At 40.2% G+C, this 15,460-nt stretch overlaps 1 protein-coding gene across 1 annotated transcript in view; it reads left to right on the top strand.

The window, feature by feature from the left end:
* Positions 1 to 15,460, top strand: part of LOC126458571 (venom protease-like) — a 232,501-nt gene that overhangs the window by 155,801 nt on the left and 61,240 nt on the right. The window contains exons 5-6 of the mRNA XM_050095703.1: positions 36 to 142; positions 2,470 to 2,729. Of these exons, the coding sequence (XP_049951660.1) occupies positions 36 to 142; positions 2,470 to 2,729 (367 nt within the window). The remainder of the gene's footprint in view (positions 1 to 35; positions 143 to 2,469; positions 2,730 to 15,460) is intronic.

Below are 15,460 nucleotides of genomic sequence, written 5' to 3'. Positions count from 1 at the left end.
GCTACATATGTGTGATAAACAATATATGTTAACAGGCTGCTATTGGTTATCAAGTTGATGGTAATCTGGAATGGAACTGTGGGGGATCATTAATCAGTGAATATTATGTCCTTACTGCTGCACACTGCACACATATTGGAAAGTGAGTATAGACCTCAGAACAACTAGGATTGTATTCTGCTAACCATTATTGCTGTTTTACATGTTAGTCAAAGACACAATGTAACAAAACAAAAGTGTTCTCATTAATATTGTCTATTAGTGTTAGTTGTAAATTTAATAAAATTAAACAAAATGTCATCATATATAGTTACTGATCACATTTACACAAAACAACAGATTAGAAAGGTAATGACTTACCTATGTATAAATAATGAGTCGCACACAGATCGCACGAAATTGTGAATTAAGTTCAAAATTAGTCACCATCAGCTGTATTACTGAGCATTTGTTGCTGAATGTACCTGCATTAACACTACAGTGGAATTCAACTTAGGATCACCATCACCCTCCACATCCCCGTGTGCCTCTTCCATACATGCACTACACACATGATGTTCATTGAGATCGCATTTTGAAAAGACATGCACAAAACATTTACAGTAAATCTCAAGATAATTTGGAGAACTTAACATTTATTTCATTAATGTGGTGTGGAAAGTCCTGGCAGAATGTAAATTATTTAAGACTGAAGGTAACAGCTCACCAAACAGTAGAATCCAATAATCCATGATGCCCCACTGTAGCTGGTTACTGTGCTCCCACTAAAAGATATTATGCTCCTGTCAATGAACACCACTAACCAGTTCTCATGTTAAAGATGTGAACCACATCCTTGACTGACACTCAACAATTCCCACTCCATTATCATCTGGGTGCACACTCATCACTGTTGATGCCTTCCCCATAGACACTAACATCCCTCAAGTCCACAGCCTTGTGCTATCAAACACTACCACTCCAACATCCTTCCAACTCCCACTTCTCTCCATTTCACTTCCCAGCATCCTCCTCAGCTCAATGTGCCACATTCCTGGACACTGACTTCCACCATTCTGATGGCTCCATCCATACTTATGTCCATACTAAGCCCACTAACCAACAACAGTATCTGCATTTTGAAAGCTGTTATCCATTCCTGACCAAGAAATCACTTCCTTATATTATGGTCACCTGTGGACACTGTATCTTGAGTGGCCATAATTTTGTTCCCCGATGTACTGAAGGTGTTGCTAAGATCTTCACACTGGCACTGTCCCCCAAATCTAGTTCATAAACAATTTTTGCATGCCACATCCTTAAACATGCCCAATCCTTCCATAATACTTAAGAGCCAGCTGCAAAAGAATTGACCCCTCATAACACAATACCATTGCAGACTGGAGCAATAGAACTATGCCCTTCATTAACACTTTAACTATCCTTAGCTATCTATTAACATGCCAAGAATCCAGGAACATCCTATTCACAATAATTCTCACACTCCTAAAGTGGTTATCTGCAGCCCATCCAATGTACACAATAACCTAGTCTGCCCCTATCACTGTGCCACTTCCATGCCCAACCTCTTACCACATGAACCATATACCTATGGAGCACCCAGGTGCAACACCTGCAAGATTCACTCACCCGATGCGTTCTTCTCCTCTCCTGTTACAGGCCTGTGTTTCCCTATCGGAGGTGGGGCTGCCAGTGAAAGCAGCCAGGTTATATACCAGCTCTGCTGCAGTTTCTGCACAATATTTTATACGAATATGATCACCAGGCAACTGTCCACTCAAATAAATGTTCACTGCCAAACTGTGGCACCCACTGGTGGAGCTTGTTGCTGGCACCCAGTGGTGGAGCTTGTTGCTTAACACAGCATGCCTGATTTCAGTAGCTGCTTCACAGCCCCTGCCATTTAGATCCTTCTTCCCAACTCCATCTTTTCTGAACTACATAGATACTAGTTACCCTTCCAGTATATCCGCCATACCAATAATCCCCTTGGCTTCAGTCTCCACTAACCACCTGCACCCACACACACCTTTAAATAGTTCCCTCTGTTATGTCAACCCCTCCCAATCCACTCCCTCATGTCATTGTGCTCCAGTTCCACAAAATTCTTGATTCAATAACTTCTCTGTTATTTTTGTTTACTGGAAATTCTATTACTAACAACATTCAAGAATTCATAAGACATCTTCAAACACTAAAGACAGTGTATGTAACAGCAACATCTTCATAGACAGGGGAGTTATCTTCCATCAATATGATACAATTTTATTTAAGGCACATTAATTTTTGTTAACAGTCATTACATCTGAGCTGCTAAAACGAAACATTGTATTTGCAGTGTTTCATATACAAACTGTGAACCATACTGATGTCAGTTATAGAAAATGTTACTAACTTGTCTTTAAACACATACTATAGAAACTTATTTTTACTTATTTCTTAACAGAAAGGTTCTTTAACAAATTACAGGTATCCTGCAGTGATAGTTCGTCTTGGTGAGATGAATCTGAAACGTGATGATGATGGAGCACATCCTGTGGATTATCACATTGCAGATTTAGTGCGCCATCCTGAATACAAAGGACCAAGCAAATACAATGATATTGCTCTGTTACGTCTTAGTGAGCGTGTGGATTTCAACAAGTTTATACGACCTGCTTGTCTCTACACACATGATAAATTCTCTGTCAGCAAGACAGTTGCTACTGGTTGGGGTAAAATTGAATATGGTGAGTATAAAAAGTGAAACACATTAAATTTTAAAAAATACACACCATTGCAAAAATGTAAGAACAAAAAATTACTTACCTGGAAATTTATATAAGTCATGCAACTTTAAGCTGTAATGAACTGCTCTGCATAATACTTCCAAAGTAACTAGTTATTACCTAATTCACAAGTACAACATGTTCTAAAACCACATACAAAATGTGTTGTAGAAGGTACCTGTAAGAACGAAGTGAGGATAGTAGCAGTGTCCAGGAAGCTAACCTAATGTTGCTACAGAGCATCAGAAACATAGGCACCAATGAGCATCTGCAGATTTCCAAACCCATTCAACTACCTTCTGTGTAGATATTCAGTTAATATCATTTCTGACAGCTTAATGTAACCAGATAAGAATTTAGGTGGCAACATATATACACGTTATTTGTAAAGGTCTGTCTTGATTACATAAGTTTACAATCAGCAGTTTCAGCTATTGCAATTTTCAGATCTGTTATGAATGGAACAACAATGGTATGATAAACCCATGAATTAACTTAAGTTAATCTACAAAACACCTAGAAATACACGAGTGACAAATAAGAAAACAATAACATGACTAACAACTATCCAATACAGTCATACATACTGACGCAAGACAAGCACTGTATCATTGTAAGAGGTACAGAGGCAAGAGAGAGAGCTGCCACGTCATCATAACATGCCTGTGCTCAACATACAAAGGACTACACAATAATCATCAGTGTATGCTTCAGTATATTAATGTTAACATTGTTAGGTCTCAGAATGTTCAAATGAATAAGTTATAAAGTAGGAATCTGAAAATTGGTCAGAATATGCAAAAGCATGTCTCCATTAAAACTTACAAGTCTCATTCTCATCAGAGCTATAATTTTGGTCATTTTTTTTAAACCAAAAACTGAAGGTGCCAAATGTTAGACACAGAAAGATGAAAATTTTTATGTTAGCCTCAGTTTTACAGAAAAACAGTAAATATGTGACACCTAGTTTCCAAGCTGCATTAAACCAGTCTCAGGACTGAAGACCACAACAACAACAACAGTTTCCAAGTTATTTACTAAAAACCAGTTTTGGAATGAAAATGTCCATATTCATGATAGATAAAGCTTAATTAGTGTTTGTAATAGAGTGGATTACAATAATGTAATAATACAGCTGCACCAAGTTTCAAAAATGTGTTGTAAATAGCTATGAATACAAGGAATGTTAAAAACAATTCAGACATCATGTTCTACTGTTGGTTGCATTCTAAAAATTCTAATTACAAAGTTTAACTGCTGTTGAGCTAAAAAATTTTCAGTAACTAAAGTAAACTTAATTCTATTTATGTAAAAATTAAGAAGACTGCAAATCACAGAACTATTAATTAATATATGTCTGAGAAAGGGGCCATTTAGATGCTGCTGCCTGTGTGTTGGGCAGTTGATAGCAAATGTTCCATTTGGTGGTCTGCTGTGTCCATGTATAAATACAGCTAGACAGGCAGTGGGAAGAGACACTTCACGCCAAGATAGCAATCTGTTCATGTTAGTCAAAGGTCTGCATGAGTCTGGCCTTGGATGACATAAGGGCTGGGCAGACTTGAATCCATTTTCCACTTTTAAGACAAGCAATTAACTTTTAGTGGTTAAAAGTCAGGGCAATAGACTATTCAACAGTGTTGTTACCAATAGGGGTATTATTGTATTTTGTGCAGGTGGACTTCTATAGAATATATCAGACAGTAAAAATTCAGAAACTTTTATTTATAGTCATAGTTGCTGATCGTGCCGAGTAAACAAAAAGTAAGAACATTTCCTTTCAGTGAACACAAAGGGAAACGCAGACTTGCAAACTGAAAATTATGGTCTGTATGTTCCCCAGCACTTTCTGGCTGACAGCAAAAAATAATTTTCAGGTTCTTGTAAATGGCAAAGGTAGGTGTAAAGCCTGCACAGACAATTTAAGTGCCTATTATAATGACATAACAAAGTAACTATCATTTACAATATTTTTTCCGCCACACCAATATATATATCAACAATATCTAAACACCTCGGTACATAGTAAGTGCTAGTGATGTCCTGGGGGCATTATATAGAGGCAGCACTGAACTAATGAACATAAGAGAAAAGTATGGTAAATTCAGAGGTAAAAAATGCAATATGTGTAGTCATTAATTAGTAATACTTCATATGGCAAAATGAGAATCTAACAATAAAACATAAATTGACATACAAAATGTGGAAACAAAATCCTTACTTAAAACCATTTACAATGTGTACAGAGTTACAATAGAAAGCCACTACCCCGGCAAAGTAAATATCATATCATTTCAAAAAGTAATAATAAAAGATGAGGAAGTAACTTCAAATGTATTAATAGAAACATTCTAGCTTGACAAATCAATTTAACGTAACCATAGGTGGAATATAATTAACAAAACAATGACTATTTAATTAGACTCTTGATAATTGATAACGCATTTGCAGTGGAATCTAGCTAGTATGTATAGTGGCCTCTGTGCAAGAAGTTCTTGTTTTCGTGTGGCAGAGCTTGCAGGAGGAGGCCCAGTCTCCTTGCTGCTGGTGGACTGCACACATGCTGCAAGCCAGTCCACTGCAATGAGTGAAGCAGCTCTCAGTAGATCATAAATAAGCATTCAGGTTAATTTCACTCTGTTTGTTCAGCATTACCCTGGTTGCCATTTTCTATACACATCAATTCCCATTTCCTCCAGGAGACTCAACATTTGTCATTTTGGTACATTATCAATAAACACCTCTTTTCTTGTAGATTTCCTCCCACATGCTTTTATTTATCAAAATGTGTACCAAATGCACTCTTATTGTGGTTATACACATTCCCTATAATTATTTGTGAAATGCGTTCTTATTTGACTGATCGTCCTTGTGGTTGATTGTGTAGAGGCAGGATTCCAAATATTTGTCGCTGTTGTTGTTAACTTTGTGGCATAGCCTAGAACCAACTGTGCCTTTTGTTTTAAATACAGTTTTTACTTTTTCAGAATGTCTGTGCAACTTGTTTGGAAAGTGCAGTGTTTCATGACATAATAATAGATCTCTTTTTTATGTGAATCTATTGTCTCATTCTTGTCATGTACATTGACCATAGCTTGCTATAAATGTTCATTAGGTCATGTTCCTTACACTCATTTGACTTGGCTACCTGTTCACCTTGGATACGTAATTCAAACATGTTTTTGGGCAAAGTAGTCTATCTTATGAATGTAAAAATGACATAATGAAGTGGGTCTTCTAAATAAGGATCTACTTTTTAATGTTACTTTTTACCTGAGGTCAGGCACAATGAAAAACACTAATTCAGAAAGAAACATTGGCTTTGATGTTGGCAAACTCAATAAATTTAAACAAATGGACTGAGCAGTAAAAGCTAACAAATGTCTATCCAAAGCAGGTCATGATCTACCAGTGCTATTGTTTCAACCACTCTCAAATGTCCTGTCGAGACTCGGCCAAATGTGTAACCTGTGGCAGGGATGTGCACAAAGGTGACTGCCCACCTCCCTGTTGTATCAACTGCAATGGTGACAGTGATGCCTCCTCTAGAGATCGCCCTATGTATCTTGAAGAGAAGTCTGTCCAGGAGATCTGGGTAAAGGAAAAAGTACCTTACCTGGTCCCTCGCAAGTTGTTGACTAGACGCAAACCCTGTGTTCTACCATCTGGCACCTACAGTACTGTTCTTTCTACATCCTACTCCGTGTAGTATATGGCCACACACATGCGACAACAAATGCAATATTGTGGTTGTGAAATCACCCACTGTCATGGTAGCATCACCGTATTCTCATCCAGCCATGCAACAGGTGACCAAACATTCACCTCCTGGGCTGAAGTCACCTGGTGTACAACCAGCAGGCTGGAAGGACAGAAGTAATAATCCCGTGAAGACTTCCTATGTCCCTCTAGCCAACAGACATCTGAGTCTTCCTCTGCCAACTGGAAATGCTCAAAGAAGTCAAAAAAAGGCAAATGCTCTTCTCCTTCACAGACTTGGAGATCGTCTTCGATAGTGTTGCCTCATGATACCCTCACCTGGCCGACTTCCATGTCACTGGTGAACACTGCCAACTGTTTTTCCGCCCTGGACCCCACAGATCGACAGAGGGAGAATACTGACACCTCTGTAGATCTCATGGAGCAGGATCCTCTGCACCCCATAGCAGTGATCTTTGAAGGCTGGCACTGAGCAGCTGCAGAGATAACACCCCTTAATGTCTTCCCTTCTCCCCTTTACTTGTTATGACCCTGCTTCAATGGAATGTTTGTGGTCTTTGGTCAAACAAAGAGATTTGACAGCTGCTTTTAGAGTTGCAGCATCCACTTGTTCTCTGCCTCCAGGAAACAAAATTACATACTTGCGACTGCTTTGAGTTCTTTCATTTCTTCCTGGTCGTTTTGACCTTTCCTCCTGAAGAAGGCATTCCATCTCATGGGGGAGTCATGCTGCTCATGTGGGATGCTGATTAAAGTCAACCCATCTCTCTGACTACCTATCTTCAAGCTGTTGCATTTCACCTTTTTCTTCCTCACTAGGTCTTTTCCCTTTGTACCATTTACATCCCTCTGTCATTCAGTGTCACCAGGGCAGACTTCCTCACCCTTTTCTGCTGCTCAGTGGCTTTAATGCATACCATCCCATTTGGGGTTCTCCCAGAACCTGTCTGAGAGGTGCCCTCTTGGCTGACCTTCTCAATCAACTTAACCTCATCTCCCTTAACACAGGAGCACTCACATTCCTTTCAGACCTATTCGTCTGTACTGCCCAGCTTGCCCATCACCTCGAGTGATCTGTTGTCTCAGACACATACTTGAGTGACTATTTCCCTTGTGCTATCCATTTGCTGACTCCTACCCCACCTATGTGCTCTCCCAAATGGCAGTTTACTAAGGCCAACTGTAGGCTTTACTCCTCCCTGATGACATTTGATGAACAACATTTCCCGAGTTGTGATAATCAGGTAGAATATCTTACAAATGTTACCCTTACTATTGCAGAACATTCCATTCCTCACACTTCCTCTTTTCCACACCATGTCCCGGTCGCTTGGTGGACTGAGGCATGCCGCAATGCATTTTGCATGTGGAGACGGGCTCTCTTCATTTATGCCATTGTCAGGCCTCTCTACAAAAAGGGGGAAACCACAGATGTCAGTAATTAGCAGCCAGTATCCTTGCTTACAGCATTTTCAAAAATATTTGAGAAAGTAATGTACTCAAGAGTGGTTAGCCATCTCAACAGTAATGGGATACTTAGTAAATCACAGTTTGGATTTCAGAAATGCTGTTCCATTGAGACAGCAATACACAATTTCATTGTCCACATAATAGAGTCTTTATATAGTAAAATGTCACCAGTAGGAATATTCTGTGACTTATCAAAAGCATTTAATTGTGTGAACCATGACATTATGTCAGAGAAATTACAATTCTGTGGTATAAATGGAACAGCATATGAGTGGTTTAAGTCATATCTACAGAACAGGAAGCAAAAAGTCTCATTATAAGCTTCAAGTGATTCAAAGGAGTTTGCCACTTCATCTAACTGGGGTGAAATTACATTAGGTGTTCCACAAGGTTCGATCATGGGTCCCCTCCTGTTCTTGATATATGTGAATGACCTCCCTTCTTATGTGAAACAAGATGCTGAACTGACACTTGTTTGCTGATGATACAAGCATAATTATTAATCCAGTAAAAGAAAGTCTGATAGATAATGATACAAATAAGGTCTTTGGAAAAGTTATTAATTGGTTTTCTGTGAAAGGGCTTGCTCTGAACTTTGAAAAAAAAAAACAGAACATCCAATTTTCTGCTGCAAAAAGTATAATTCCTACAATAAATATAACACATCAAAAGAAGCCAGTAGCCAGGATAGAGCATACTAAGTTTTTGTGTGTACATATAGATGAGTATCTTAATTGGAAAATTCATATTTTGGGTCTCCAAAACCAACTAGGTTTAGAAACTTTTGCAATCAGAATTATTGCCAATTTTGAGAATGTAGAAATTAGTAAGCTAACATACTTTGCATACTTCCACTCTCCAATGTCATATAGAATAATATTCTGGGGCAACTCAACACTTAGGCAAAAGGTATTCACTTCTCAAAAGAAAGTAGTTAAAATAATGTGTGGGGTTCATAGTCGCACATCTTGTAGGTATCTGTTTAAAAGGCTAGGAATTCTTACAACTGCTTCACAGTGCATTTACTCAGTAATGAAGTTTTTTCTCAACAACATGGACCAGTTTAAAATCAACAGCGACATTCATGATTACAATACCAGAAAAAAGAAAGACCTATACTATCCTGTACTTAACCTATCATTGGCACAGAAAGGGGTAAATTATGCTGCTATAAAACTTTTTGATGAATTACCAGATGAAATAAAATGTCTGACAGACAGCAGTAATAGTTTCAAAAACGAATTGAAATCATACCTCCTTGACAACTCCTTCTATACCATAGATGAATTCTTGAATATGAGTAAATAAATCTGGAGATATAATATATGCATTTTGCACCATTCAAGGGAATGGAATAGATAATAGAAATATTTAGGTATAACAGTACAATGTAAAAAAAATTAAAAATAAAAAAAAATCTTGTTGCCTATGTGCATTTCTTGTGCATTTGACATGTTCCACATCATAACTGTTTTCCGTGCTATTGATCAATGGAACACGTAACTAACTAACTAACTAACCATCATCTTACAATGACAAACTGCATTCGTTATAAAGAGTTGTGTGCACAATGTCATCGCCGTCTTTGGGATAGCAAAAAAAGCTAGCTAGATTTCATTCACTAGTTCCTTTAACAGTTCCACTCCCTCTTCTGTCATGTGGGCCAACTTCCAACAGTTCTCTGGGACCAAGATCCAGTCCCCAATTTCCAGCCAGACAGAAGTAGATGATGTCATAGAGGGCCCTGTTGCTATCTCCAACACCTTGGTCCAAGCAGAGGAGGCTCGGGTGATACTCTTCTCTTCTCAGAACCGTGAGTGCTACAATGCTGCCTTTACTGTGAGGGAGCTAGATCATGCTCTCACTTCATCCCAATCCTCTGACCCAGTGGCAGATGATGTTCACATTCAGATGTTCAGCACATTGCTCTTGCAGGCAAGCACTTTCTGCTTCATTCCTACAATTGCATCTGGTCAGAGGGTGCATTTCCCAGATGCTCATGTGAAGCAATGTTATACTCATACCTAAGGCCAATAAGGACAAATACCTTCCATTTAGCTAATGCTCCATTTCTCTCACCATCTGCACTTGCCAGGTGATGGAACATATGGTTCATGCCCAGCTGATATAGTGGCTCCACAGTGTGGATATTGAGTGTGCTGTTCTGCAGTTGACCATCTCATCACTTTATCCACCCAGGTCATGAATAGCTTTATGCAGAAATCCCAGACTGTAGCCATGATTTTAGATTTGGAGAAAGGCTATGACACTTGCTGGAGGACTGGTATCCTCTGTACACTCTCCATGTAGGACTTCCATGGCCACTTACCCCATTTCCTTCAGGAATTCTTAAAAGACCAAATTTTCAAGGTATGTGTGAGTTCTGCCTTGTCAGACATCTTTATCCAGGAAAAAGGTGTGCCTCAGAGTTTTGTTCTTGGCATCACCCTCTTTGCTATCGCCATTAACCCTATAATGGCCTGTCTCCTGCTGAGCATCTCTGGCTCACTTTTCGTTGATGTTTTTGGCATCTATTGCAGTTCTCCACAGACTTGTCTCATTGAGCAGCATCTTCAGTGACATCTCAATCATCTTCACTCATGGAGCATCGACAATGGCTTTTGTTTCTCCACTGACATAATCATTCATATTAATTTTTGGCAGCACAATTGGTTTATTACACCATCTTTAAATCTTGGGCCTATTGCTCTTCCGTTCATTGAAACTACAAAATTTCTGGATAGGAAACTTTCTTGGTCCTCCCATGTGTCTTACCTGGCAATCCACTGTACGCGGACCCTCAATGTCCTAAGTATCTCAGTGGTACTTCCTGGGGAGCAGATTGAACCACCACGATTTTCTCTTCAGCAAATATGCCTGCCGTTTATCCAACATGTGTATCCACCCATCCGATGCCCCCTTCTTTGGTGACTCCTTGGATCACCAGTATTTAATGCATCCCTCCTGTTTGCCTTCGGCTCTTGGTCTGGCAACTTAACTTCTCAGTACCTGCCACTTTCCTGATGAGTGTCAACCCGTCACTGCCTTGGCTTTGTGCAGTGGCCCCTGTTCACTTTGGTCTTCATTCGCTTCCTAAGGACACTTCTTCAGCCTTGCTCTATCATCATAAGTTTTTCAACCTTTGCATGGAGTGTGACGATAGTACATTTGTGTACACTGATGGCTCTCGGACTGACTGTGGTGTTGGATATGCCTTTGTCATTGGCACTGATGTTTTTCAGTATCAGCTTCAGGAACACTGCTCAGTATTTACAGCAGAGATCTTGGCCCTGTATCAGGCCATGCAGTGCAGCTGGTGACACAGGCTTTTCATCTGTCATCTGCTCTGACTCTCTTAGTACCCTTCTGATCCTCTTTGTGCTGTACACCATCCATCCCTTAGTGCAACCAGTCCAGGAAAGCTGTCACTTGCTCACTCTTGATGGAGCCACTGGGATGTTTATGTGGTTCACATTGGTCTGACAGGAAACGAGGCCACTGACACTGCTGCCAAGGCTGCAGTACTTGTACCTCAGTAAGTAGTTCTTATATTCCCTCCAGTGATCTCTGTGTTGCCATCTACCAGCAGGTGATGTCACTTCAGCATCACCATTGGTCCTCCCTTCTTGGGAATAAGCTCCAGGTTATGAAGCCTCTCCCAGCAACTTGGGCGATCTCCTCTCAGCCGTCTCACCATGAGGAGATCATTTTAGCTAGGTTGTGTATTGGGCACTGTCTTTTTAGCTATCGCCATTTGTTAAGTGGTGCTCCCCCACGACTTTGTGCTCATTGTGCCCAACCTTTGACAGCCCACCATTTCCTCATGGAATGCCCTTTTTTTAACCATTCAAATTCTCATTGGTGTTTTAAATCTGAGTTATTGGTCATTTTAATGAATGCTGTGCAGGCTGTTGCTTGTGTTTTACTTTTCATGCATTGTAGCCATATGGTGAAGGACATTTAATTTTTAGTTCAGGACCTTTGTTTCTCTATCGCATATTTTATAGAACTTTCTCCATATCCCTGTTTTTAGCTTTTTTCCCTCCCATCAATTGGGATTAATATGTAGACATTTTTAAGTCCTCTCTTTGTCTTCATATTCTACAGTTTTGGTGGGGCACATATGATCCTAGTTGTTTTTGCACCTTAAAGTAGAACAAAACAGTTCATGATGAACATAGTAAGACAAAACATATAGAAACACTTAAAGCCGGCCGGAGTGGCCGAGTGGTTCTATGCGCTACAGACTGGAACCGCGTGACCGCTATGGTCGCAGGTTTGAATCCTGCCTTGGGCATGGATGTGTGTGATGTCCTTAGTTTAGTTAGGTTTAAGTAGTTATAAGTTCTACGGGTCTGACGACCTCAGAAGTTAAGTCCCATAGTGCTCAGAGCCAGAGCCAAACAGTTAAAAACCTAAATTGTAAATGTACCAGTAGCCAACAAGGGGAAGGCTGCTGTCACAATTTACTATTGTGACTACATCCAAAAAACCAAAGATCTTTATGCATATAACAACATAGTTGAGATTAAGACATGTCCTGTGAATAAATTTCAATTAGAAATAGAGAAAAAACAGAAAATAGGGTTTTTTTGTTTATGGAAAGGAAAGAGAATATTCCAATGCTACAATCACAAATTGTTACTTAAGATAAGGGAACCAATTAGGCCAAATTAAGAACGTATCACATCCCAGTTATAATATTAACTGAGAATGCAACCAAAGACTGAGAGCAACATAAACTCACAAAAGGACATATATTGTTAAAAATTGTTAAGAGTGTACAAGAGATATTATAGATGTACTGATCCCAGCAGAAGCTATGTAGGCTTTCTTTGTTATCATTAATCTACATGCTAATGCCCCAGTAAGTGACACATAAGTAATAATAAGAAAGAACCTGTTAATACACAAGATGGTTTGTCCCATGGAAATAGTAGAACACTTCATAATTTCAGAACATGTGTTGTCATTTAATTGTGTCAAATTTATTTATTTTTTATCAAAAGGAGAGACTTGGAGCAGGTGACTGTTTGTCAGATTCTGCAGCTGAGATCTTTGTGAGTGAACTAGACAATAACTTTTGAACAAAAACATGATGTATTAAAAAGAAAGAAAATATTTATTACAGACATTCTGTGGATGACATCGTACTGCTGTACAAAGATGATGAAAAGGAAATAAGTAAGATAGCAGAAACAACAAGTTTGATGAATGAACAAATTAAGTTCACAGTGCAACTGGAAGAAGGAAGTTTAAGTTTTTTGGATCATAGGTTAACTATAAAAGGTGGCACACATGAGATTGTCATATTTAGGAAGGCAACAGCTACTGAAATGACTATAAATGCAAAATACTGTCAGCCTAAAAACCATAAAAGTGCTTACTTTGCAGCCATGATTGAGAGGCTGCTAAAACTACCACTCACCCATGGTGATGAAGCAGAAGAGTTGAATGTGACTAAACAAGTAGCCAGGGAAACTGGCTACAAAGATCATGATATAATGAACCTGTGGTTATCACATATCATAGGGCGGTAATAACGTACTTTAGATGTCGTTTATACATTTATTTAGCACTGAAGTAAGCAAGAACAACATGGCAGTACAAATGTTGCCTTCCGAGAGACAATAGAACAAATGTAGTACTCGTAATCATCGTGCAAGCGTGCTGGTTGAATACAGCGTCCAGAGCAAGAAGTTGGCACGTTGGAAACTGCGCTGCCAGAGTTTCGTGCATCGAACAGCTGTGTAGGCAGCAGAATGTTGCTCGAAGCATCTGTGGTGTCAGGAGGCGGAGCAGCAGTGATGGCAGAAAGATTGCAAGCATTGGAAAGCGGGTTGGAGCTGGACCACGCTGGTTTTAAGCGGTTAATGGAAACTGTTTGAGGTCGTTCATTTAGATCAATTATGAACTATTCACTCCACAAAGTAAGATGTGGTGTGGTCGCGAATAAAGTGTTTGCAAGGCCGCTCGCATGGAGCAATCGTGCAGCATCACAATTTCACATGATGCAAGTTCCTTGTGGATGAACACTGGCAGTGTGGAATGAGCGCGAAGCAGGGGTGTGTGCAGGTGAGTGACGTGTGCAGGTACCCATTCCACAAGGGCCGGAAGATCGATGGCAGCAGCCGGAGGTGCGTCCTCCACAAACTCTGCTGGAAGGAGGAGGGGCTCTCTGTATAGAGTATCTGCCAGCGATGCATTCAGATCTTCCTTATGGGTGGAGCGGATGCCAGTAAGACGCAAGGAAGGGCGTTGGGCCATAACTCACCTTGGCATATGAGTGCGGCTTTGAGAGTTCAGTGCCGCCGTTCGACCAGGCTTTTTGCCTGTGGGTGATAAGCCGTGGTGTGCTATTTGGCTACACTGCACAGCTCACACAGTCGAGCAAAAAGTGTGGATTTGAACTGTTGTCCCTGATCAGTAGTGAGGGAAAGAGGGCAGCCGGACCTCTCGACCCTCACAAATATGAAAGACCGAGTGAAGGTCTCTGCAGACCCAACGAGTTATGCGGTCGATCAAGATAATATATATTTGTACGTCTCACAAGGGAACCTCCCCATCGCACCCCCCTCAGATTTAGTTATAAGTTGGGACAGTGGATAGGCCTTGAAAAACTGAAGACAGATCAATCGAGAAAACAGGAAGAAGTTGTGTGGAAGTGCAAAAAAAATAAGCGAAATATACAAACTGAGTAGTCCATGCGCAACATAGGCAACATCAATGAGAGCGTGAGTTCAGGTGTGTCGTGGTCCTGTGGTTAGCGTGAGTAGCTGCGGAACGAGAGGTACTTGGTTCAAGTCTTCCCTCGAGTGAAAATTTTACTTTCTTTATTTTCGCAAAGTTATGATCTGTCCGTTCGTTCATTGACGTCGGTGTTCACTGTAATAAGTTTGGTGTCTATGTTTTGCGACCGCACCGCAAAACCATGCAAATAGTAGACGAAAGGACGTGCCTCTCTACTAATCGCACGGTTTTGCAGTGCGGTTGCAAAACACAGACACTAAACTTATTACAGTGAACACAGACGTCAATGAACGAACGGACAGATCATAACTTTGTGAAAATAAAGAAAGTAAAATTTTCACTTGAGGGAAGACTTGAACCAAGGACCTCTCGTTCCACAGCTGCTCATGCTAACCACGGGACCACGGCACTCCTGCACGCACATTGTCCGTAATGTTGCATATCTTGCACATGAACTACTCAGTTTGTATATTTTGCTTATTTTTTTTTCATAGTTCCACACAACTTCTTCCCGTTTTCTCGATTGATCTGTCTTCAGTTTTTCAAGGCCTATCCACTGTGCCAACTTATAACTAAATCTGAGGGGGGTACGATGGGGAGGTTCCCTTGTCAGAATGGGGGAGTGGTCCAACCACGTTGATGTGGACATGCCGAAGGTGATTGCTTGGGTATTGAACTTGCCTAGTGGAGGCTGCACATGTCTGCCAACTTTCCTATGCTGGTATGGGACACATTCGCAGGTCCAAGTGAGG

Source organism: Schistocerca serialis, chromosome 2 (assembly GCF_023864345.2).
Source record: "Schistocerca serialis cubense isolate TAMUIC-IGC-003099 chromosome 2, iqSchSeri2.2, whole genome shotgun sequence".
Classification (NCBI taxonomy): domain Eukaryota; kingdom Metazoa; phylum Arthropoda; class Insecta; order Orthoptera; family Acrididae; genus Schistocerca; species Schistocerca serialis.
Note: the sequence above shows the minus strand (reverse complement) of the source record. Positions and strands in the feature narration are given on the sequence as shown.